This window comes from Quercus lobata, chromosome 5, assembly GCF_001633185.2.
Source record: "Quercus lobata isolate SW786 chromosome 5, ValleyOak3.0 Primary Assembly, whole genome shotgun sequence".
Taxonomy (NCBI): domain Eukaryota; kingdom Viridiplantae; phylum Streptophyta; class Magnoliopsida; order Fagales; family Fagaceae; genus Quercus; species Quercus lobata.
In genome coordinates, this window is record NC_044908.1 from 20,745,771 (window position 1) to 20,769,927 (window position 24,157).

Here is a 24,157-nt window from a genome sequence, read left to right on the forward strand (position 1 = left end):
ATTGCCTTCACCATTATGATATGTTAATTTTCTTTAGTCAATATTTTTTATTGAGGTCAATGTGTAAGTTTTACTTATACGTTCCCTATTGTACAAATGTTGTGCATATCAAGACATCAATTTGGGGTGCAAATGATTCTACATGATCACTGCATAAACCACTTAGTGTGAAATATATTGTTTCTCATGAAATAAATTAACAAAATTGGATTTCTTATTTGTCAAATACCTCATAAAAACATCAGTGGATTTTTATTAGGCTCCCCATTCTAGTATAGAAGCAAATCATGTGGAGAAATCGAGTTTCACAACTTCTGCTCATAGACATTTCAGGATAAGAACAAATTCAGATAAACATATTCTGACCTTCAAAAGAATTGCACAACCAGAAAATATATAGAAAATACTAAAGATATGAAGTATGGAGAAGTCGTCTCATTTGTTAGTGTGTTCTTGACACGTATACTTTTGTTGACTAGTCTGTGCAGTGTCTACTCAGGCCTTGCAACTCCTTAAGATTCTTCAAGGAACACGTGTACTAACTTCTTAGCATTTGCAAGGCATTTATTTATTAAGCTTCTTCCTCCTTTCATCCAGCTATAATTAGTAGAAAGAATTATTGATATTCCTGTTCCTTTTTTGTAACATGGATACAGCACGTAGGCCATGAGGTCACATCCAATGCATAAATTTAGATGGTAAGGCCCATTTTGGTTGGAAGCAAATGTTATGCAAATGGGTCAAGACTAGAATACAAAATTTGAAGAAACAACTAAGAAGCCAGTGAGATATTTTTTTCTGATAATGCATTCTTTCAATCTAATCAATGACCCCACCTCATCCTTTTACATGCTACATATGAACCAATATGCTTTAGCAACTTCTTACATGCTTCTTGATAAGCACCTCAAGTTTAAACTTTTGGTTAGCCATAGCTTTTCTAGCATTCTCGTTTCTTTTCACTGTATGAGTACAATTTTTTACAAATTCCAAATTAAATTCCAATTTCACATTTCAGATATACTAATAAATTATGCTTCCACCTCCGTCACCCTTGTGATCTCCCTCTATTGCTTTCAAAAAGGGAAGAATATGTTTCGTGATATCAATTTTGCTTAGCAATTCGGTCACGAAAGGTGAGTGTTTATGCTCACTACTTTTCTTCTTCATCATCTTTAGTCTTTTTTAATGTTCTATAGCCACTTTTCCTCTGGCTACAACTTCATCCCATGTTGACATAGTCAGTTATCCTCAAATGTTGATACAAGTAGCTGCAAAATAATGACTGGCCACTAAGTTGGTGTCTTTTTTCGCAAACAGCTCAAAAAATTTGGTCATAATAGTTTTCAGGGCCTTATAATATACTTGAACATAATACTACACTTGTTTGTTCCTATGTATAAGCTATGCTCAAGCTGTTAGTTTTTTGGGAGTATGCTTTGTTTTGCAGATGAGCGTCTGCAGGAGGGTGTGGTCGCTTAGCAGATTTATGAAATTTATCTGTTCGTGTACTTTCGGGAGAGGTTTTTTCATTCCAATAATTCCTTCAACACAATGATTTACCCTTCTGGATGTGCAGATGATTTGCATTATAACTTGTTATAATTTATGCCTTTAAATTGTAATCATTCCTCTTCAAATGGTGAGCACAAAAAATGTGATGACTATGTAGAGGGAATCTTCAAAAAGTGAGAAAAAGAATTTTGAGGCACCTTTAATTCTCTAGATCATTATTATCTTGCAAATTGAAGTTCATGGGAAGTTGGTGGTTCAGTATAATTAATGACAGCAAATGTCATGCAATTTTTTTGAACTACTAGAGAATGCAATGCATAAAATCAAGATGATTTTCATTATGCTAGGAATTAAATTGACAAATACCATGACAATGTAATCTGGAGTGGGTCTGCATTCCTCAATCATTATGTGAAACAATAAACCTAGGACTTTGGAAGCTAAAAATTCTTGCTCGAGCCACAACAAGCCCGCTCAAGCTAGCCAACAAAATCCAGATTCTTAGAGATAATGAGGGTTTTGGGTCTTCAAGTGTTTTTAGAGAAGCTAGGTGTGGCTTTTCTGTTAAGCTCTTTAGCCATTCTTTGAGAGGCACGCAGATTGAGACTTTCTTTGGCTTCTTAAGCTCTCAAGCAAAAAGGCAATTGTGTGGGAGCATTTTATGATGCTTATTTGTTGAACCAAAAAAATATATATGAGTAGAGAGAGTTTGTGGATATGAACTCCTGGGCAAAACAGCAAAGTAGAATGAGACTGGCTTCGCTTCTCAAACTATCAAGCCGAAAGCAATTGCCTCTCTTTCTCTCCCATTTGGCTCTTGATCTTGTGCTCTTATTTTTGTATCCTATAGGCATAGCCAAGATCAGGAAAGAACCCACGCCAAGTGCTCCATAAAATACCCCTTTTATTGTCCCACTCTTCTTTTAATCCCAGAAGAGATTTTTTTTTTTTTTTTGTTCGGTAAACCATAAGAATACATAAAAACTAAGAATTCACAAGTCTGTTACAATGCATATTAGCCTTATCAAAAGCCAAAATAGCCTTCACCACAGGCGGTGGGTTACAAAAAACAGCAAAACTATACAAAGACTGTGATCTGGTTTAGCCAATACATTAGTACATTGGTTTGCTTCACAAAAGGCATGGATCATGCGCTTGTTTGGGAACTCCTTCAAAAAGTTCCTACAATCAGTTAGGAGTGGTTCCATTATCCTAATGAACAATGAGTTTTTGTGAGTTGAGACCACATAAACATTCCAGCGAGGTTCACTGCAATCAAACCTTGAGGTTCTGGCTTTCTGCAAGCCAGGAGTTCATAGAGGAAATCACCATTGAAGGATTCTAGAGGTTCTGGGACTACTACCTTACTATGGTAGGAAGGCAGGGATGGCATTTGTACTTGTAGAGGTGGTATAGAGTTTAGGCCAACAAAGGTTTGATAAGTCGCTGACTATTGTAATTATTCATAATGGATTTTTTATGGGATTATTTCTGTCTAATGGTTTTTCATTTTGAAAGGTTTTCTCCTTTAGTTGTCCACTTTGTCATCATTCTCATTGTTACTATTTTATTGCCTTAACTACTGATTTGGTTGATATTACATAAAATGTGATGTGTGTGTATACTGAGAAACCTCACACTTCCAAAGAAGCACAAGAAGAAAAAACATAATGAACAAAAACAATATGTAAGAAAATCCTTCATTGTTACCACAACATTAAACGTTCAGTATGAGTGATATCCTTGATGGTATGTGCTCTCAACATCCGAAATTTGACTTTCTATGTCAACACCCTCCCCTCTATCCTTTCTTAGTTTTCTCCACTTCCGTTTCCGCAGCCAGTGATCAACCAGCATCACACCTAGGTCGATAAAACTTGCTCCCAGGGTGCCACTGCTTACTGCTATTAGTGTGACAAACACCCATTCTGTCCCTTGACTGTGAGGAATGATCATCCATGTGGCTGCAGCAAAACCTGTTTGTCATGAATGCCACAGCTACCCACATGACCTTGTGAGCAACCACTATGGATAGAGAGGTAAACAATGCAAGGTTGTTGCTTATTGCAAAGACCTTGAAAGCTGTTGTTCTACCAAGTGTTGACTTCCCTTTCATTTCTCCATCCTGATAAAATCCTCCCCGAGGGCTAATTCCAGCAGCAAAAGTAACTGTAGCAATCAAAATGGAAACAAGTGTTACAGTGTTCCTAGCATTTTGTAAGGCTTCCATATATATTTTTTCATGCTGCTTATTTCGGTAAATGTCACCTATATTTTCCCGGTGCCTTCTGATAAGATGCCTGTGTTGTTGCATACTGGTTGGGGATAAGGACTCTCGTTTATATGTTTCGTTGCTAAATGTCTCTCCAACTCGGTCGCATGGTGATGATGTTCTAGAGTTGGTTCCCTTGCTTAATCTAGGTGAGCACTTGCATTCATAAGAAGCCATTGCACTCATAACGGACACATCCAAATCATCATCTATGCAACCCTGCCATGACGAATTCTTACGTATAATTGGCAGCTGATCATTGGTTCTATCTACTTCTGGTGAACAAGATAACAACTTGATACTGCTTTTACCACCAGCTTTAATGAACTTGGATTCATTTAAGTCGCCAAATTTCTTTATTTTTCTTAGTCTTGTTGAGGATGTGAAGTGCTGTGAGTCCTTGAAAGTTCTGAGAATTAATCTCCACTTTTGTTTCGTTGATCAAGTACTCCACTATCTGGTACAAACGTACAATAAAGAACACAATTAATAGACGTGTTCACATGTAGATTGACAATGATAATGCTTGTACCTTTTAAGTATAGTAGATTAGAGAATATATTAATTTGGCTTTTTGCATATCGATTTAATAGCTTGATATGAAAGAATAAATCAATTCGAGAACATAACACATGAGCAACGTGATAATACCTAGATGATGTTCAACTATGGACACAAATGACCTTTAATTAATCTTTTTCTGAACCAACATGAAATGATGTAGGTGGGAGACAGAACTGTTTACTTCCAAATTTTCCCAACATTTCAGAAAATTAGTCAAAACTATTTGGATTACAAGATGCACGATGAGCCATATAAGTCAGCCATGAGAATTACACCAAGTTCATTTTATATTTCATGCTTGTGCCTTATGCCATCCTCATGTTGTGATTGTAGTCTCATTTTATGTCTCATGCTTATGGTTTCCAAAAAAAAAAAAAAAACATAATTGAAATTAACATCCATTTCTCTCACCTGATGGTGCCCACCAGAAACTGCAGCATGTAAAATGGTGTTACCATTTCGATCTTGACGGTGCATGAGATTTGTACCATTGGAGACATGCACCAAGTACACTAGAGCATGATATTGACCATATCTCACGGCCAGATGAAACACTGTCTCTCCCTCATTTGTGGCATAATGAAAAGATACCGAAGCCATCTTAACAAATTCTTCAAGGACTGAAACTCTGCCATGCATTGATGCCATATGCAGTGGTGTAAAACCATTGTTGTTATAATGCAGAGCAAGACTTGCATCACAGCTTAGGAGCATCCAGGTTATATCCGTGTGTCCACGGATACAAGCATAATGCAATGGCGAGTTTCCATTCTCATCAATCATTTGAGCAAAGTTGGGACGCGCATCTAGTAACTCTCTAACAACATCTGCACCAAGAGTAGCCTAATTTTAATAATTAATAATAATTATATAGAATAAATGACTTGGTAAAAAAATATCACAAGGTGGACTTAAAAATCAATGGAAATGTGTAAATCTTTCATGTGAATAGCTTATGAATGAGTATAATTTAACAAAGAAAAAACTCCTTGCTACTTACCAGTATGTCCTTTATATGCAGCCACATGGATACAAATTTGATCAAACACATTTTCCTCTAAACTTCTCATCCCGGTATTATTTAAGAGGATTTTCACCACGTCATAATGGCCATTACTACAAGCTATGAAAAACGCACTCTTGTTTTCAGAGTTGACCTTTGAGGCTGCCATTGGATTGACCTCTAATAGCAGCTTCAAGACCTCTGCCTTCCCTTGGCGACAAGCTTCATGTATTGGAGTCTCAAGCTTCTTGTTTTCTGCTGCAACCAAGTCCGGACACAACTTAACAATTTCGGATACCATGTCAACGTGTCCTAACATCGAAGCAAGGTGTAATGCAGTGTCCAAGGAACCGGTTGTTCTTTGCTCAAGAATTCCTTCATTTGCTTGAAATAAACTGATCAAAGTGGGTGTGTCTTTTATCCTAATTGCCTCTAGAAGCCTAGAATCCATCTCCTGAAGCTTCAAAGCTATATTATGTTTTCCTACGAGGCTTCAACTTTATACTAAAAAGGAAAAATATGAGTTAAAAAGTTATGTTCCAGTATTTTTAGACACCTATATATAGGAAATTAGCAATGATGTAAACTACTTCGTTTTTAGATGCTTTGAAAATCTGCTTGCAATGGGAAATGATAGAGAAATTGAGTGAGAAAGAATGTGTCTATTAAATTCCTGGACGGTTTATCTAATCTATAATGTCGAATGTCAACTTCTTAGTGTCTTCTAGGAATGTGTCCATTGACTTCCTAAATAATGTTTATAGTCAATAAGAATCTTTATGTTTTGTGGTTTTGACATTATATAAGTGAATACATATTTTTCCACGTTGTATTATTTCCCCGAAACCTTGTTTCCAAGACTTTAGTGTGGGAAACTAAGAATTTTTGGCTAAGAAAGTTTTTCGTTTTGTTTGATTTGCACTTTGTTCTTGCCCGGAAAATGTAACAGAAAAAGGAAGCTGTTGGGGATGAGGATTCGGAACAAGGTTGGGCCCCCAATACAAGTTGTGATCCATAATCATTGGGAAACTTCTAAGACTTTTAAGGCATTGTCTTGTCGGTCTTGATATTTTATAGTTTAAGTTGATGATCCATAAGAGTAAGCCCCACGGCTTTCCCAATCCTTTTCAAGCTTCTAGATAAAAGTATGACAGTCGTTTATTGTCAATAAATAGAGTTCCATTTTTGTTGTTCGAGTGTCATGAAGGGGTGTCAAATCATTGATTAAGGGAGTTATTTTTTTTTGGGTGGGGGGACACTTAACCTAAAAGGCTTATACTATACTAATAACCTATTATTTTCATCATTATTCAATGTAAAACTTTACTCATACGTGTACACCCAACGATCTCACCCTCACATGTGAGTTTTTATCTTTCTGTGGGTCATGAACAAGTCCTACTCGCTCCCCCTTATCTTATAGACTTTTTCCTCATCAACATGTCATCCATGGGCCTTTCATATGCCATCCATGAAAATCACATGTCAACCTCGCACACATATCCATGGAAACCCCACACGTCCATCTCCATGGGAATCTCGTGCCACACCATTATTTAGCACCATTATCAACACTCATTTGTTGGGTCTTTTCTAGATTGTTTATGTGGGCTTTATGGGCTTGCCTTGAGCGATATACTGTCCACACCCGGATTGTGAAAGGGACCCGTCCCTCCTCCATTTGTGAAAGGGCTCTAAGTACACATACCCTGTCCCCGCTCCAACGGTGAAAGGGAAATCAATGACCTTAACCTCTTTGCCTGCATACCACCATGAGCTTTGATACTACTTGCTAGGGAGATAACACCTTAGGGAACCTCTTTGAGTATTAATATAACATATAAAGACACACTTAGCCCAAAAATCTTAAGTCGGTTATGAGCTCAACTATATTATATAAACCACTCATTTTTCTCATTATTATTATTATTATTTGCTGAGTTTTTTCTTATTATTATTTAATATAAGATTTTACTCACATATGTACACCTAACATGAGTGCACAACTTGCACAAACAAGTGAAGAGAAAAAGAAAATAATTTTTTTTTATTAATTTTTGGTAGAGAAAGATTATAGATATTGAACTTGTCTCTATCTTGTTGTTAATTGGCCAAATGATGCCGTATTTGAAACTCCATTATAAGTCATCCTCAAAACGACAGCCAATCAAAAGTGTCAAAGTATTTTAATAAACAATTGCTTTTGTACGTGACACCATAAACATCTATCAGAGTGATAATTTTCTCCTATTTACTATACTAAGCATTTTATGTTGTTTTTTTGAGAAAGTTAATTACTTAATTGTTATAGTTCATAAAAATAAAAAAATAAAATAAAAATAAAAATAAAATAACTTAATTAATGTGTGGCTTTTAGGTCTCCTCTTTAGTTAGGCTTATAAATAGCACATCCATTAGAATTCTTCTCATCGGTCCCAAACCTCCTTTGATAATTAGAGATGGAGCGACGGGGTAGAGTAAGACTGGATCATGGGTGCTCAGCTCCTGCCCCACAAGGCCATAAGGCAGTTGCCCTACCTTGCCCCGTCCAGCCTTGCAAGACCCCACTCTATGTTAACCTGCCCAACCATGCCTTGCCCTACATTAATTATAATAATATAAAATTATACTTAAAATTGCAATTAAATTTATCACATAAAATGGTTTGGCCGGTTGTGACTAGCCATTGTAACTCCTTTAAGGACCTATTGTGGAGCTTATTGATGGTGAATCAATAGAAATGAGCTGGTAGCTAAGGTGGTTACATGCGCTTGGGCTTTATGGCACAACAGAAATGAGGTTAGACTTGCGGGAGCAAGGAAGACCAGTAAGGTTATGTTGCAGTGGGCATTGCAGTACCTGGAGGAGTATTATGCAGCTATGGAGTTAACCCAATCACCCTCGGTTCCAGTTGTCCAGGGACTAACATGGACTTCTCCACCCAATCCTTCCTTCAAAATCAATGTGGATGGCGCAACATTCTCAGTAGTAGGGATCGGGGTTGTTGTAAGAGATGCTCAGGGTCAGGTTGCAACAATGCTAAGCAGAAAATTCAATGCCCCTCTAAGGGCAATTGAGAAGGAAGTGAAGGCTATGGAGGTTGGGATGCAGTTTGCTAAGGACACTGGTATTCAGGTTTCATTCTGGAAAGCGATTCCTTGTCTTTATTTCATGCTTTAACTAGACTATCTCCATCTCCCTCTTCAATGGATTCTTTGGTGCAGGGACTGCTAGAGTTTTGTAGTGAATTTCGAAAGTTTTCCTTTTCCCATGTACGCTGTCAGGGTAATAGACCATCTCATCTTTTAGCTAAACATGCTGTACGGCACCTAACGCCCAAGTTCATATTGGGCCTTGGACCATGAATCAATGATATGGGCCAAAGATCCAACCTTCACATCAACAAGAACCCTGGCCCAAACCCACGAATAGCTAACAATGTGAACTGAGTGTTATTCGGACACTTAGAAGGCAGATTGCATACGCTCTGCTCACAGGATGCTTGGGAAACCATTTCTGGGCACTATGCACATTCTCGGTCACATTGCCTGGATACATTGCCGTTTAAGTGCCCGGCAGAACCTTAGGAAACTACGCTGCCGAACACATTAACTGAAGTGGGAACCATTTCCAAAGCCACTCGTACCTAAAAATCCATTTAAGCCCATTGACATTGGACCCTTCTTTGCACTAAGGGGGAAAATAATGATGATCACCCCATTAACAAAGGCTATAAATAGGAGAAATGAATGGATAGTTGGGGGATGCAATTCTGGGGAAAGAAAAAAGTAAGGGAGATAGAGAGGAGATAACATTGAGAAAGAGGGAGAAAAGTGATTGCATTGGGTCCCTTAGCCTAGGACAACCCAAAGTAGGATACCCAGACCCACCATATAAGTAAATTGTGAGCCCAAATAGTGGTTTGGCCTAGTAAGCCCGTCTTTGGAGCTTACAATTGGCGCCTACTGTGGGGCTCTCCTACGACGCTGTAGTTCTAGAGGGACTCAAACTTGGGGACAATGTCTGAAAGGCGTTCGGGGGACCATGCGGGAATCGTGTCTGTAGGGTCCTCTCGGGGGTCAAGTTGGCGAGAGCGCAGACAGAAAGAATGAGAAGATAGGAGGCATGACCAACTAGAAGTGATGTCCGGCACGGGAGAGGGGTCGTACCAAACCCAACAGACGGTTTCTGGTGCTACGGGACTAAGGTAGAGGGAGGAACAGGATGAAGAGCTCGAACGGCTCCGCAAACTAGTCAGGGGTTTGGAGCTAGAGGTGAGAGGTAGGCGCCGGGGAGGAGACATAAATAACTGACAACAGGGGGACGGGATTGGGGGAAATAGATATGAAAAGGGATCTAATCAGTCTGGACCTCGACTGCGGCGAAGTCGTTCTCATTCTCGGGAATCCCATCGATACCGAGACCGTTCGCACTCGAGAGAGGGTCTCGACAAAATAGGAACCGGTCTCCCTCCCAGGAATCGGGGCAACGCCGAGACCGTTCACATTCTCGAGAAAACCAAGTAAGGGACTCACTCTCCCCGGAAGAGAGGCGGCCTCGGAATGTTGCTATGGACGCAATGAGTCGCGCTTTGCGAAAAGCAGCTCAGTCCCCGTTTTTGAACGAAATCGAGCGAGCCGAAATGCCGGACAGGTATGCCCGCCCACCGTTCAACTACTATGACAGGAAAACTGATCCGGTAGAACATGTCAGCCATTATATTCAAATGATGTCTTTGCATACTCATAACGATGCGCTCATGTGTAAGGTATTTCCCTCGAGTTTGGGATCGACCGCATTGAGGTGGTTTAATGGGTTACGGAAAGGATCCATACGTGGTTTCTCCGAGCTGATTCAAGAGTTCGGAGTCCGGTTTATGACGTGTAGCCAAGTACCTCAACCAATAGACGCGCTCCTCTCAATGAAAATGAGGGCGAGAGAGACCCTCCGTAGTTACGCTAGCCGATATTGGGAGCTATACAACAAGATTGGCGGAGATAACGAAAAGGTGGCGGCAAGCACATTTAGGATGGGGTTGCCCGAGGATTCAGGGCTATGAGAGTCATTAACCAAAAAGCCGCCCGAAGGCATGCGGCAGCTTATGAGACGCATCGAGGAGTACAAATGATTGGAAGATGATCGGCTGTAGAGTAAAGGCAAAGCGCTGATGATGACTCATCCCCGGCAGGCAGGTTTCCCGTTTAGGCCTCATGGGGGTCTGGCAATTCAAGAACCAACCACACAAATAGGAGAAGTGAACATGATGTTTAAGGAACCGGTACACAGGATTCTTGACCGAATCAAACACAAGCCGTATTTTCGATGGCCGAACAAGATGGGAGGGGACCCATCCAGAAGGAATCAGAGTCTGTACTACACTTATCACCGAGATAAGGGTCACACTACCGAACAGTGTCGGGTATTAAAGGACCACCTCGGGCAACTAGTCAAGGCCGGGCACTTAAAGGATTTCGTGCTAGACTCGGGGGACAGAGTCGTAGGGCAAGATACCCGGCAAAGGGGAAACCCTCTCCCACCCCCTGTGGGGGTAATTGAAGTAATCCATGTTGCGTCGGAGAAGCTCATTGTAGGGAGGAGGAAATGAGTGTTGACAATAGTACCGGTAGAAGGCAACCCGGGTATACAGTCGCCGGGTAAGAAGATGAAGTTTTGCACGAGAGCCAGTATCGTTTGACGATGACGATTTAGAGGGGATGATTCAGCCACATGATGACGCGTTAGTGGTCACGGCCCAGATAAACGGCTTCTTAGTAAAAAGGGTGATGATAGACTAGGGAAGCGGGGCCGACGTGATGTACCCCGATCTATTCAAACAAGAACCCTAGCCCAAACCCACGAATAGCTACCAATGTGAACTGAGTGTTATCCAGACACTTAGAAGGCGGATTGCCTACGCTCTGCTCACAAGATGCTCGGGAAACCATTTCCGGGCACTATGCACATGCTCGGTCACATTGCCCGGATACATTGCCATTTAAGTGCCTGGCAGAACCTTAGGAAACTCCGCTGCCGAACACATTAACTGAAGTGGGAACCATTTCCAAAACCACTCGTACCTAAAAATCCACTTAAGCCCATTGACATTGGAACCTTCTTTGCACTAAGGGGGAAAATAATGATGATCACCCCATTAACAAAGGCTATAAATAGGAGAAATGAATGGATAGTTGGGGGATGCAATTCTGGGGAAAGAAAAGAGTAAGGGAGATAGAGAGGAGATAACATTGAGAAAGAGGGAGAAAAGTGATTGCATTGGGTCCCTTAGCCTAGGACAACCCAAGATAGGATACCCAAACCCACCATATAAGTAAATTGTAAGCCCAAATAGTGGTTTGGCCCAGCAAGCCCATCTTTGGAGCTTACACATGCCAAGGGAAAAGTTGATTTCTCTACCTAGATGGAAGAGAATCCTTATTTCTAAGAACAGGTTCTTCTCTATGATGTATAATCTCTTGCTATTGCTTAATAAAAGTTTGTTGTTTTCCCAAAAAAAAAAAAAAAAAAAAAAAACCTTGTTTCTCAAATAAAAAATCACAATAACTCTATAAACAAATTTATGAGACTGAAATTCCCTCTCTCCTACACTTAATAAAATATTCATCTGCTCTCTCTCTCTCTCAACCCAATCCCATTGCTCGACCCTCTAAAATTTCTCTTTCCTACCAGCCGACCCTAGTTTATCAACACTAGGGATGACAAAATTTGACACGACTCACAAACCCAACACGACTAATCTGTTTATAAATAGGTTATGGGTTGAGGCTAAACGAGTTTGGATCATATACGGGTTGACATGGTTAACCCGTTTCATAAACGAGTTGTATTCACATTCAATATGTGAACCCATTTGACCTGTTTGACTCATTTAGCTTATAAAATTATTAATTATTTTGATATTATTGCTTGATTTATGGTTGTTTTATATGTTTATTTCTATATTTATGGCTGTAATTGTATTTTAATTTTAGATATATAGGAATTGGTAAAAATTATATAGGTTAGGTATGACCTATTAATCAAATAGATTATTAAATGCGTTATTTGTACTGAATTTTACATAACTTGTTAATTAAACGAGTTAAATGTGTCAAGTCAAGCTGACTTGTTTAATAAATAAGTTGTGTTCGGGTTGAGGATTTTTGACACGTTTACTAAACAAGTTGGGTTTGGGTCAACCGATACAGTTGAATACTTATGGTTTGACACGAAACGAACCCAACTTGCGAACTTGAATTGCCACCCCTAACCAACACATATAATTGATCAATCAAAACAACTATAACCAAAAATCACACACAATACCCAAATCCGCAAAATCAAGACCCATAATCAAGTGATGATAGTAAAATGGAGAGGGGATTGCATGAAAAAAAAAAAAAAAAAAAAAGAAGATCACTAACTATTGTATGTAGATATTGCATTGTGCAACTTATGTTTAACCTCATCAAAAGGCAAAACTGTCATTTCACAATTTGCGGTCAAAATTGTAATTTGGACAGTTGGATTTCTTTTTTTCTTTTTTGAGGACAGTTGGATTTCTTAAATTCACATTAAACAAATCTAAAAGTTATAAAGATCAAAACAATATTTCATGAGTTTCAATCAGACCACTGGATTGAAAGTGTGCATGTCAAAATATGAAGGCTACTTTGTACGATTGATAAAATTCAAAAAATTCTAAATCATGTTCAATAATAATATCCCTAACTTAATTAAATCCAATATCAATAGTTAATTTATTCATGTTTAAATATTTAGAATAACATTTCACAATCTAAGTGCGTGTTTAGTTTCAAATTAAAATTTCAGTTTATTTTATTATTCAACTTATTTTTGCTACTATTCACGGGCTCTACTGTACTTTTTGATGCTATTTATATGTGTCACTGTATTTTTTCAGCTAACTTTTACCTTTATCTACAGTATTTTCAGCAAAAAGTTTTCAGTTTCAGTAAAATAAGCGGATTCCAATTAGAGCATAAAGGTCCGTTTGGATACTATTTCAGCTACTATTCATGGGTCTTATTGTACTATTTCAGCTAACTTTTACCTTTATCTATAGTACTTTCAGCAAAAAAAAATTTCAGTTTCAGTAAAATAAGCAAATCCCAATCAGAGCCTAAGTGTGTGTTTGGCAAAAATTATTTTTGTCAACTTATTTTACTATTTAGCTTATTTTTTTAATATTCATGGGTCTCACTGCACTTTTTGGTACTATTCAGGAAAAAAAATTTCAGTTTTAGCAAAATAAGCAGATTTCAAACAGACCATTTGTGTGCGTTTGGCTCCAAATTAAAAAAAATCATCTTATTTTACTATTCAGCTTATTTTTACTACTATTCATGAGCCTTACTGCACTTTTTGGTATTGCTCATAAGTTCCACTCATGGTTTTAAAAATCGGACCGAACCGGCTGGTCTGACCAATTCAATCAAGAACTAGCCATTAATCCGGTTCAATTATGACTAAAAACCGAAAAACACCAAAAAACCAGAAATAATTGAGAATCGGCCGGTTCAACCATAAAACCGAGAATCAGTATGATTGAACCGGTTATTGACCGATTGTGTTGAAAACTAAAACTACACATTTTTTTCAAAAAGTTGCATTTTTCCCCCATTCAAATCCAGCCTAAAACCTATAAGAATGATGATCCAAAATTATGGGAAAAAAGAAAAACTCAATGAAAAGAGAGAGGTAAAGAACTAAGGATTAAAATGTGATTCTTGATTTTTTTTTTTTTTTTTTAAGGTAAATATGAATTACCTTGGCAGCATCAACTTTCTGAAATTTTTTATTTTGCAGCAAAAATACTTTGAGACCGAGAGAGTAAGAGTGTGAGATTGTAATGTAAGAGAGTTAAAACAAAAGAGAAGAATGACTTTAGCTCTCAGATGGGACTAAAGAGTGAGTTTGGTTCAGCTTTTTGAAAATGGGCTTATTTAAAAAGTAGGGTTTTCAAAAAGTGCAGTATGAAACTAGACTTTATGAAAAAGCTGAGTGCTTGGCTAGCACTTATAAAAGTGGTGGTTTCAGTGGTAAATTAACAAAAAGAACAATATATATATAAGAGAGTTTATTTCATTTTTAAATCAACTACTTCATAATACTTATTTTAAAAAAAAATGTGAAGTATTAATGAAGAGAAGGGGTAGGTGAATCACAATTTTTTTTTTCTATGTCTTATCCGAGTCACACCTCCTAGGGCCACATTACAAGTTCTTAAAAGGAGCAAACTTTTACAAGACAACTCAATAAAGATAAGAGCATCTACATCAGTGGATGTAAAATCTTGCAAAATGCGAAAAACCCTTCATTTTACACATTTTGACCAAAAAAACACCCACATTAGTGGGTGTAAAATTATGCATAAATGCATAATTACTCAAGTAACCATGCATATATGCATGGTTACTGTAGCACTTGCATTTAATATTTTAGTAATTTTTTTCTCTCCTTGTCTCTAGTTGCTCTCACTCTCACCTAACTATCACTTTTTCTCATTTGATCAAATCATCAAACCATCTGATCTCTTGCTGATCAAATCATCTCTCACCACCGTCGTCGATTGCCACCGCCCCAATCTCTTGTCGATCACTTAATCAAATCATCAGACCACAGCCTCTCGTTGTTTTATCAAATCGCCGATCGCCACATCCTCTCGATGTTTGATTTCTTATCCTTTGTTTTTCGTTGTTTGATTAGTGGGTTTTCTGGTAGAGGGCTTGATCTCGTCACTACTCACGTCAATCATCGTTGCCTCGCCGATTGCCACTGCTATCTTTTCTCTTTGTTTGATGGTTTTAATTAGTGGGTTTTGATGATTTTGATTGGTGGGTTTTGATTAGTGGTTTTGGGATTTTGATGGGTGAGTTGATGATGGAGGTTGGTTTGATGATGGTGGTTGTGTGCATTGATGATGGAGGCTGGGGATGATCGCCGCTGCTCTGATCATTTATGGTGGCTGGGTATTGAGTCATTTGTGTTCCGGGTATTGAGTCAAGAATGAATATTTTATTAAATAAATGTGTAGAATAGACAAACTGATATGGGTGTTTTATAAAAGTGGATGTATAAAATAGAAAAAACATGTTTTTTCTTGCAAAATGGACAGAAATTATGCATCTACTGATGCGGATGCTCTAAGGGAAGGGTTAAAAAAAAAAAAAAAAAAAAGACCATGTCATGTCAGTATTGTGTGTGTGTGTATATATATAAGTATTAAATATATAATAATAATAAATATATATCATACATTGTTAATTTGATTCTTCACAATTATAAAATTTTATATATGGACAGTGGATTTTGTTATTTTTATTTCCTAAATCTAATACACGAAAAATAAACTCACGTTAATTTTTAAATATTATATATATATATATATATATATATATATATAACTTGAATATTCTTAGTTGAAAAACTTTATATATATATATATATATATTTTAAATTATTTATTATGTCATTAGTTCAACCACCAATTGGACCTTGGTCCAACTAGAAAATCAGTAACCAGTCCCTTTTCCGGTTCTTTCACTATACCAGTATTTTCAGCAAAAAATTTTTAATTTCGACCAAATAAACGGATTTTAAAAAGACCCTAATACTGCCACGTAGAGGAATGGGATCAAAGCATATAAGACAATTAAGAAGAAAGTACAAATCTATATATATCTAAAAGCTGAAGCGTAGCATTTATTGTTGCTACGCTTTAGTTGAGCCACATCATCGTCCACCTCATTATCATTTTCTTTCCAATTTTCCTATAATTGTTTTTAAAAATTACCTTTTTTTTATTTTAATATTAACACTTTTTCCACACTTTCTCCACCCTTACCTTTTCAATAATTTATGGCCCTGGCCCACTTTTACATTGGGACCCAAAGCCCGAGCCGAGGAAGGATATAGCCGATGACATATAATAAAAGTCCAAGTAACCTTGAGACATAGCTGAGGATGACTCTGTCCTCGGCATCCTAAAAGCCCTCCTGAAAGAAAGGGTAAGAACGGTATAGGAACAGTTTTGGGAAAAATCTAAAATATCTGCGTTGATAGAAAAAATGACTCCTTGACAGTATGGCGACAAAGGACAAAGGGAAAGCTGCCATTACTGCCATTGAATACTTTGCACCTGACAGAACCATGCTCTTCAGCTTTTACAACCACCCCCAACCACTTTGGGTATGGGCTGATGGAACAAATATCAGTCCTGAAAAGTCAAACCTACACGTGGACGTAGGATGAGGGGAACAGGCTAATATAAAAGGGGAAGCATGCAATCCGGAAAGGGGGCTAGGAAAAAAGGCCAAGAACCAGAGCCTCCCAGACCGTATTGAGGAGATAGACTTCTCGAGCGAACATGGTTTAGTTCGGTATGAACACTATGACCAACTACCGTTCGATGACCAAGGCCTAGCCTTTCAAACCCACACTCTACAAATTATATTGTTTGGGCCCTCAACGTGCGAACCCAATACTATTTTGGGGCCATCACGAATTGAGACATTACAATTAACGTCGTCTGTAGGGAGGCTTGTGTGTTGGCACAAGTGGTGGGTCGAGAAAGTCCCCCGTCACTTCCAGTAGCCCGTTGTGGTGCTCTAACACAAAGTTCCATTAGGGGCTACACTTCGAAGCGTCAGTAGCGCGGATGGTTCTAGGGGCTTGGCCGAGGGGCTAATCCCCCCCACTTAAAGAAAATATCTAAGTTTTGGATAGAACCAAGGTATTGCATGGTCCTCGGACTCAAACCTATGGGGAAACCAACTACTTAAAAACTAAGTTTTGGACAGAACAAAGGTATTGTATGGTCCTCGGACTTAAACCTATGGGAAAACCAACTACTTAAAAACTAAGTTTTGGACAGAACCAAGGTATTGCATGGTCCTCGGACTCAAACCTATAGGGAAACCAACTACTTAAAAACTAAGTTTTGGACAGAACCAAGGTATTGCATGGTCCTCAGACTCAAACCTGTGGGGAAACCAACTACTTAAAGAAAATATCTAAGTTTTGGACAGAACCATGTGGAGAAATCGAGTTTCGCAACTTCTGCTCATAGACATTTCAGGATAAGAACAAATTCAGATAAACATATTCTGACCTTCAAAAGTATTGCACAACCAGAAAATATATAGAAAATACTAAAGATATGAAGTATGGAGAAGTCGTCTCCTTTGTAAGTGTGTTCTTGACACGTATACTTTTGTTGACTAGTCTGTGCAGTGTCTACTCAGGCCTTGCAACTCCTTAAGATTCTTCAAGGAACTCGTGTACTAACTTCTTAGCATTTGCAAGGCATTTATTTATTAAGCTTCTTCCTCCTTTCATCCAGCAATAATTAGTAGAAAGAATTATTGATATTCCTGTTCCTTTTTTGTAACATGGATACAGCACGTAGGCCATGAGATCACATCCAATGCATAAATTTAGATGGTAAGGCCCATTTTGGTTGGAAGCAAATGTTATGCAAATGGGTCAAGACTAGAATACAAAATTTGAAGAAACAACTAAGAAGCCAGTGAGATATTTTTTTCTGATAATGCATTCTTTCAATCTAATCAATGACCCCACCTCATCCTTTTACATGCTACATATGAACCAATATGCTTTAGCAACTTCTTACATGCTTCTTGATAAGCACCTCAAGTTTAAACTTTTGGTTAGCCATAGCTTTTCTAGCATTCTCGTTTCTTTTCACTGTATGAGTACAATTTTTTACAAATTCCAAATTAAATTCCAATTTCACATTTCAGATATACTAATAAATTATGCTTCCACCTCCGTCACCCTTGTGATCTCCCTCTATTGCTTTCAAAAAGGGAAGAATATGTTTCGTGATATCAATTTTGCTTAGCAATTTGGTCACGAAAGGTGAGTGTTTATGCTCACTACTTTTCTTCTTCATCATCTTTAGTCTATTTTAATGTTCTATAGCCACTTTTCCTCTGGCTACAACTTCATCCCATGTTGACATAGTCAGTTATCCTCAAATGTTGATACAAGTAGCTGTAAAATAATGACTGGCCACTAAGTTGGTGTCTTTTTTCGCAAACTGCTCAAAAAATTTGGTCATAATAGTTTTCAGGGCCTTTATAATATACTTGAACATAATACTACACTTGTTTGTTCCTATGTATAAGCTATGCTCAAGCTGTTAGTTTTTTGGGAGTATGCTTTGTTTTGCAGATGAGCGTCTGCAGGAGGGTGTGGTCGCTTAGCAGATTTATGAAATTTATCTGTTCGTGTACTTGCGGGAGAGGTTTTTTCATTCCAATAATTCCTTCAACACAATGATTTACCCTTCTGGATGTGCAGATGATTTGCATTATAACTTGTTATAATTCATGCCTTTAAATTGTAATCATTCCTCTTCAAATGGTGAGCACAAAAAATGTGATGACTATGTAGAGGGAATCTTCAAAAAGTGAAAAAGAATTTTGAGGCACCTTTAATTCTCTAGATCATTATTATCTTGCAAATTGAAGTTCATGGGAATTTGGTGGTTCAGTATAATTAATGACAGCAAATGTCATGCAATTTTTTTGAACTACTAGAGAATGCAATGCATAAAATCAAGATGATTTTCATCATGCTAGGAATTAAATTGACAAATACCATGACAATGTAATCTGGAGTGGGTCTGCATTCCTCAATCATTATGTGAAACAATAAACCTAGGACTTTGGAAGCTAAAAATTCTTGCTCGAGCCACAACAAGCCCGCTCAAGCTAGCCAACAAAATCCAGATTCTTAGAGATAATGAGGGTTTTGGGTCTTCAAGTTTTTTTAGAGAAGCTAGGTGTGGCTTTTCTGTTAAGCTCTTTAGCCATTCTTTGAGAGGCACGCAGATTGAGACTTTCTTTGGCTTCTTAAGCTCTCAAGCAAAAAGGCAATTGTGTGGGAGCATTTTATGATGCTTATTTGTTGAACCAAAAAAATATATATGAGTAGAGAGAGTTTGTGGATATGACCTCCTGGGCAAAACAGCAAAGTAGAATGAGACTGGCTTCGCTTCTCAAACTATCAAGCCGAAAGCAATTGCCTCTCTTTCTCTCCCATTTGGCTCTTGATCTTGTGCTCTTATTTTTGTATCCTATAGGCATAGCCAAGATCACAAAAGAACCCTCGCCAAGTGCTCCATAAAATACCCCTTTTATTGTCCCACTCTTCTTTTAATCCCAGAAGAGATTTTTTTTTTTTTTTTTGTTCGGTAAACCATAAGAATACATAAAAACTAAGAATTCACAAGTCTGTTACAATGCATATTAGCCTTATCAAAAGCCAAAATAGCCTCCACCACAGGCGGTGGGTTACAAAAAACAGCAAAACTATACAAAGACTGTGATCTGGTTTAGCCAATGCATCAGTGCATTGGTTTGCTTCACAAAAGGCATGGATCATGCGCTTGTTTGGGAACTCCTTCAAAAAGTTCCTACAATCAGTTAGGAGTGGTTCCATTATCCTAATGAACAATGAGTTTTTGTGAGTTGAGACCACATAAACATTCCAGCGAGGTTCACTGCAATCAAACCTTGAGGTTCTGGCTTTCTGCAAGCCAGGAGTTCATAGAGGAAATCACCATTGAAGGATTCTAGAGGTTCTGGGACTACTACCTTACTATGGTAGGAAGGCAGGGATGGCATTTATACTTGTAGAGGTGGTATAGAGTTTAGGCCAACAAAGGTTTGATAAGTCGCTGACTATTGTAATTATTCATAATGGATTTTTTATGGGATTATTTCTGTCTAATGGTTTTTCATTTTGAAAGGTTTTCTCCTTTAGTTGTCCACTTTGTCATCATTCTCATTGTTACTATTTTATTGCCTTAACTATTGATTTGGTTGATATTACTTAAAATGTGATGTGTGTGTATACTGAGAAACCTCACACTTCCAAAGAAGCACAAGAAGAAAAAACATAATGAACAAAAACAATATGTAAGAAAATCCTTCATGTTACCACAACATTAAACGTTCAGTATGAGTGATATCCTTGATGGTATGTGCTCTCAACATCCGAAATTTGACTTTCTATGTCAACACCCTCCCCTCTATCCATTCTTTGTTTTCTCCACTTCCGTTTCCGCTGCCAGTGCTTAACCAGCATCACACCTAGGCCGATAAAACTTGCTCCCAGGGTGCCACTGCTTACTGCTATTAGTGTGACAAACACCCATTCTATCCCTTGACTGTGAGGAATGATCATCCATGTGGCTGCAGCAAAACCTGTTGTCATGAATGCCACAGCTACCCACATGACCTTGTGAGCAACCACCAAGAGTCTCATCTGTGGCTTCCTCTGATAGGGGATGATGCTGACAAGAACAACCACTATGGATAGAGAGCTAAACAGTGCAAGGTTGTTGCTTATTGCAAAGACCTTGAAAGCTGTTGTTCTACCAAGTATTGACTTCCCTTTCATTTCTCCATCCTGATAAAATCCACCGGGAGGGCTAATTCCAGCAGCAAAAGTAACTGTAGCAATCAAAATGGCAACAAGTGTTACAGTGTTCCTAGCATTTTGTAAGGCTTCCATATATATTTTTTCATGCTGCTTATTTCGGTAAACGTCACCTATATTTTCCCGGTGCCTTCTGATAAGATGCTTGTGTTGTCGCATATTGGTTGGGGATAAGGAATCTTGTTTATATGTTTCATTGCTAAATGTCTCTCCAACTCGGTCGCATGGTGATGATGTTCTAGAGTTGGTTCCCTTGCTTACTCTAGGTGAGCATTTGCATTCATAAGAAACCATTTCACTCATAACGGACACATCCAAATCATCATCTATGCAACCCTGCCATGAAGAATTCTTACGTATAATAGGCAGCTGATCATTGGTTCTATCTACTTCTGGTGAACAAGATAACAACTTGATACTGCTTTTACCTCCAGCTTTAATGAACTTGGACTTAAGTCGCCGAATTTCTTTATTTTTCTTAGCCTTGTTGAGGATGTCAGGTGCTGTGAGTCCTTGAAAGTTCAGAGAATTAATCTCCACTTTTGTTTCGTTGATCAAGTACTCCACTATCTGTTACAAACGTACAATAAAGAGCACAATTAATAGACGTGTTCACATGTAGATTGACAATGATAATGCTTGTACCTTGACTTTTTAAGTTAAGCAGATTAGAGAATATATTTTTCTTTTTGCTTATCGATTTAATTGCTTGGTATGAAAGAATAAATCAATTCGAGAACATAACACAGGAGCAAAGTAATAATACCTAGATGATATTCAACTATGGATACAAATGACCTTTAATTAATCTTTTTTGTGAAGAAAGGATTCAGACAATGACACAGGAAACCAACATGAAATGATGTAGCTGGGAGATAGAACTATTTACTCTTTCTGTTTTAATATATATATATATATATATATATATATATATAAATGAATGATCTAGTAAGTTTATTCATGAAAAACACTAATTTAGCAAAAACTTGTGGCATCATAATTATTAATACCTACAATTTTCCAAATTTTCCAAACATTTCAGAAAATTAGTCAATACTATTTAGATTACAAGATGCACGTGATGAGCCATATATTAGAGTGTAGTACACCAGAAGGAGAATAAAACTGGAATCCACCAGAAGAAAATTTGACAAAATGTCTGTGTTTATTGATAATAGTCTAATTCGCCTCTGACAGTTACAAAACATATAAATACTAAGGAAAACGTCTAAAACCCTAATTCGCACTAATTACGCGATTAGGTGACAAAAATACTGAATTTTACCAAAAATGGCAAAATTGAGTTAAATGCAGAATCATAAATTACTGACTTTAAGGGTCGTCCCAAAACAGATGTGACCTTATCCTGATTTTTAAACTAAAAGTTATTAAGGAAAAACAAATTTTACTATAAATAGCAAAAACACTATTTTCGGGGCCTTAATGAAGGAATTTGCCTAAATTTTGACGATGTTCATGAATCTGGATCAGATCGTCGTTTCCCTTCAACCTGCCAAATTTTATGCAATTCCGACACTGTTACCCCAATAACCCCCTATTAGCACCCCCGTTTGCCCTTGCATTGTGACTTCCTGCGCCCCTGCTGCTCTAGGAAGGCATGTGCTATTTGTTCTACATTAGTTAATAAATGCCAGAATATATGTGTGCCTTGTACCATCCAATCCATTATCATATTGCATGTTCATCAAAATTTCGCCACTATAATTATTGTATCAAATATATATATATATGAGTGTGTGACCTTAATTTTCTTACCTTAGAGCATCCTCTAGAGACTGCAAGATGCAAGAGAGTGTTACCACATTGATCTGGACGGTGGAAGAAATCAGTATTGTGGAAGGCACTCACCAACCACATGAAAGCCCCATAGTGCTTGTATTTCACAGTTAAATGAAAAACTGTATCTCCTTGTCTTGTGAGATGATGAAAGGATATGGGAGCCATCTGCTCAAATTCTTCAAAAATTAAAGTATTTCCATTCATGGCTGCCAAGTGCAGTGGCATGTAGCCCGTGTTACTGAATTGCAGCGCAAGGTCTGCACTATGCTTTAGGAGCATTCTTGTTATTTCCAGGTGCCCACTGTTACAAGAATGGTGCAATGGAGAATATCCATTCCCATCAACCTTCCAGGCAAAACGTGGGAGCACATTTAATAACTCTCTAACAACACCTGCCAAACCAAGTATGAATTTATAGTATAAATGGAAATAGGTGATGATAATTAAGAGTCTCCCATCTCCAAAGATATATATTGGACCAACTCCTTTCACTCAGAACTCAGAAGAAAGGAGTTGTAAATTCTCATCTATATATTGTATCTATTCTATCTGTAGTACATATAATGTAAAAACAAAAACAAGTGGAGGCCTTGGGACTTTTTTTGATATTTTCTCGTGTTGCAGTAAATTAAAGTTAATTATATTTTCTTTTCCTTGGTTACCTACTCCTTGATAGTCCTACCTTAATTATACATGCAAATTTAAATAATCTGTGATTAGTTCTAAGTTTTTATTAAGAGTGAATTTGCATAGTTCAGCCAAGATGAGTGTGCTACCAACCTGTGTGCCCTCTTAATGTAGCCACATGAAGACATGTTGGAACAAATCGTTCATCTTCTAACCCTGGCAGCCAGGACTGATTCGAAAGCAGCTTCACCTGGTCAACATGGCCATGACAGCATGCAATAAAGAATGCACTCCGATTATCAGCATTAAGCTTAACAGCAGCCCAGGGATTTGTCTCCAGTAGCAACTTTAGGATCTCAGTATGCCCCTGATGACAGGCTTCATGCAATGGAGTCTCCAGCTTAATATCTTCTGCACCAACCATGGGGTGCAACTTCAAAATTTCCATTACTAATTCAATGTGTCCAAATCTAGATGCCAAGTGTAACACTGTACTCCTGGAACTAACTGTTCTCTGTTCGAGAAAGTTTTCATTCTCTTGAACTAAATTGATGAAGCCGTTTTTGTCATTTCCTGCAATTGCCTCAAAAAGCCTTGGATCCATATCTGTAAGTTAAAAGACTCCACCAAGTGGCAAATAATTAGTGGAGAAAGTATGTTCCACAACAAGTGTTTACAAGAAATCTAGTGGATGAAATAACCTTTCCACTTTCTGACGCTTCAAAAGCTGGGAAGAGAAACTCAAACTTTGTTAGAGGGAGTATAGATGAAGTACATTTAAGAAAGTCCTTAATTCTACTTATATATATATATATATTTTTACTTATAGTTGTAGCAAATAGCTTCTTAGCTTCTCTTTGGAATGCATCTATTAAATTCTCACTTCT

The 24,157-nt window shown here is 37.8% G+C and overlaps 2 protein-coding genes, 1 long non-coding RNA gene and 1 pseudogene across 4 annotated transcripts; 2 read left to right on the forward strand and 2 right to left on the reverse strand.

Moving 5' to 3' along the window:
* Nucleotides 1–906: 906 nt before the first annotated feature.
* LOC115992628 lies at nt 907–2,139 on the forward strand. The gene is made up of 2 exons (XR_004092578.1): nt 907–1,136; nt 1,451–2,139. It is a non-coding gene; the product is annotated as an uncharacterized LOC115992628 (long non-coding RNA).
* A 1,046-nt stretch (nt 2,140–3,185) lies between these two features.
* Nucleotides 3,186–5,940, reverse strand: LOC115993149 (annotated as a pseudogene).
* Nucleotides 5,941–9,933: 3,993 nt separating this feature from the next.
* On the forward strand, nt 9,934–10,413 carry LOC115990144. The gene has a single exon (XM_031114000.1). It carries the CDS (start codon nt 9,934–9,936, stop codon nt 10,411–10,413), a length of 480 nt encoding a protein of 159 aa, XP_030969860.1.
* Nucleotides 10,414–18,990: 8,577 nt separating this feature from the next.
* LOC115989503 (ankyrin repeat-containing protein At2g01680-like) lies at nt 18,991–24,030 on the reverse strand. Of its 2 annotated transcripts, XM_031113196.1 has the most exons (4): nt 23,424–24,030; nt 22,620–23,035; nt 20,957–21,413; nt 18,991–20,857 (listed from the first exon to the last, which is right to left on the reverse strand). In XM_031113196.1, exons 1-4 carry the CDS (start codon nt 23,872–23,874, stop codon nt 20,358–20,360), a joined length of 1,824 nt encoding a protein of 607 aa, XP_030969056.1. In that variant the 5' UTR covers nt 23,875–24,030; the 3' UTR covers nt 18,991–20,357. The 2 variants fall into 2 exon arrangements, with proteins under 2 accessions (XP_030969056.1, XP_030969055.1); XM_031113195.1 differs by having other exon boundaries at nt 18,991–21,413.
* Between the last annotated feature and the right edge of the window lie 127 nt (nt 24,031–24,157).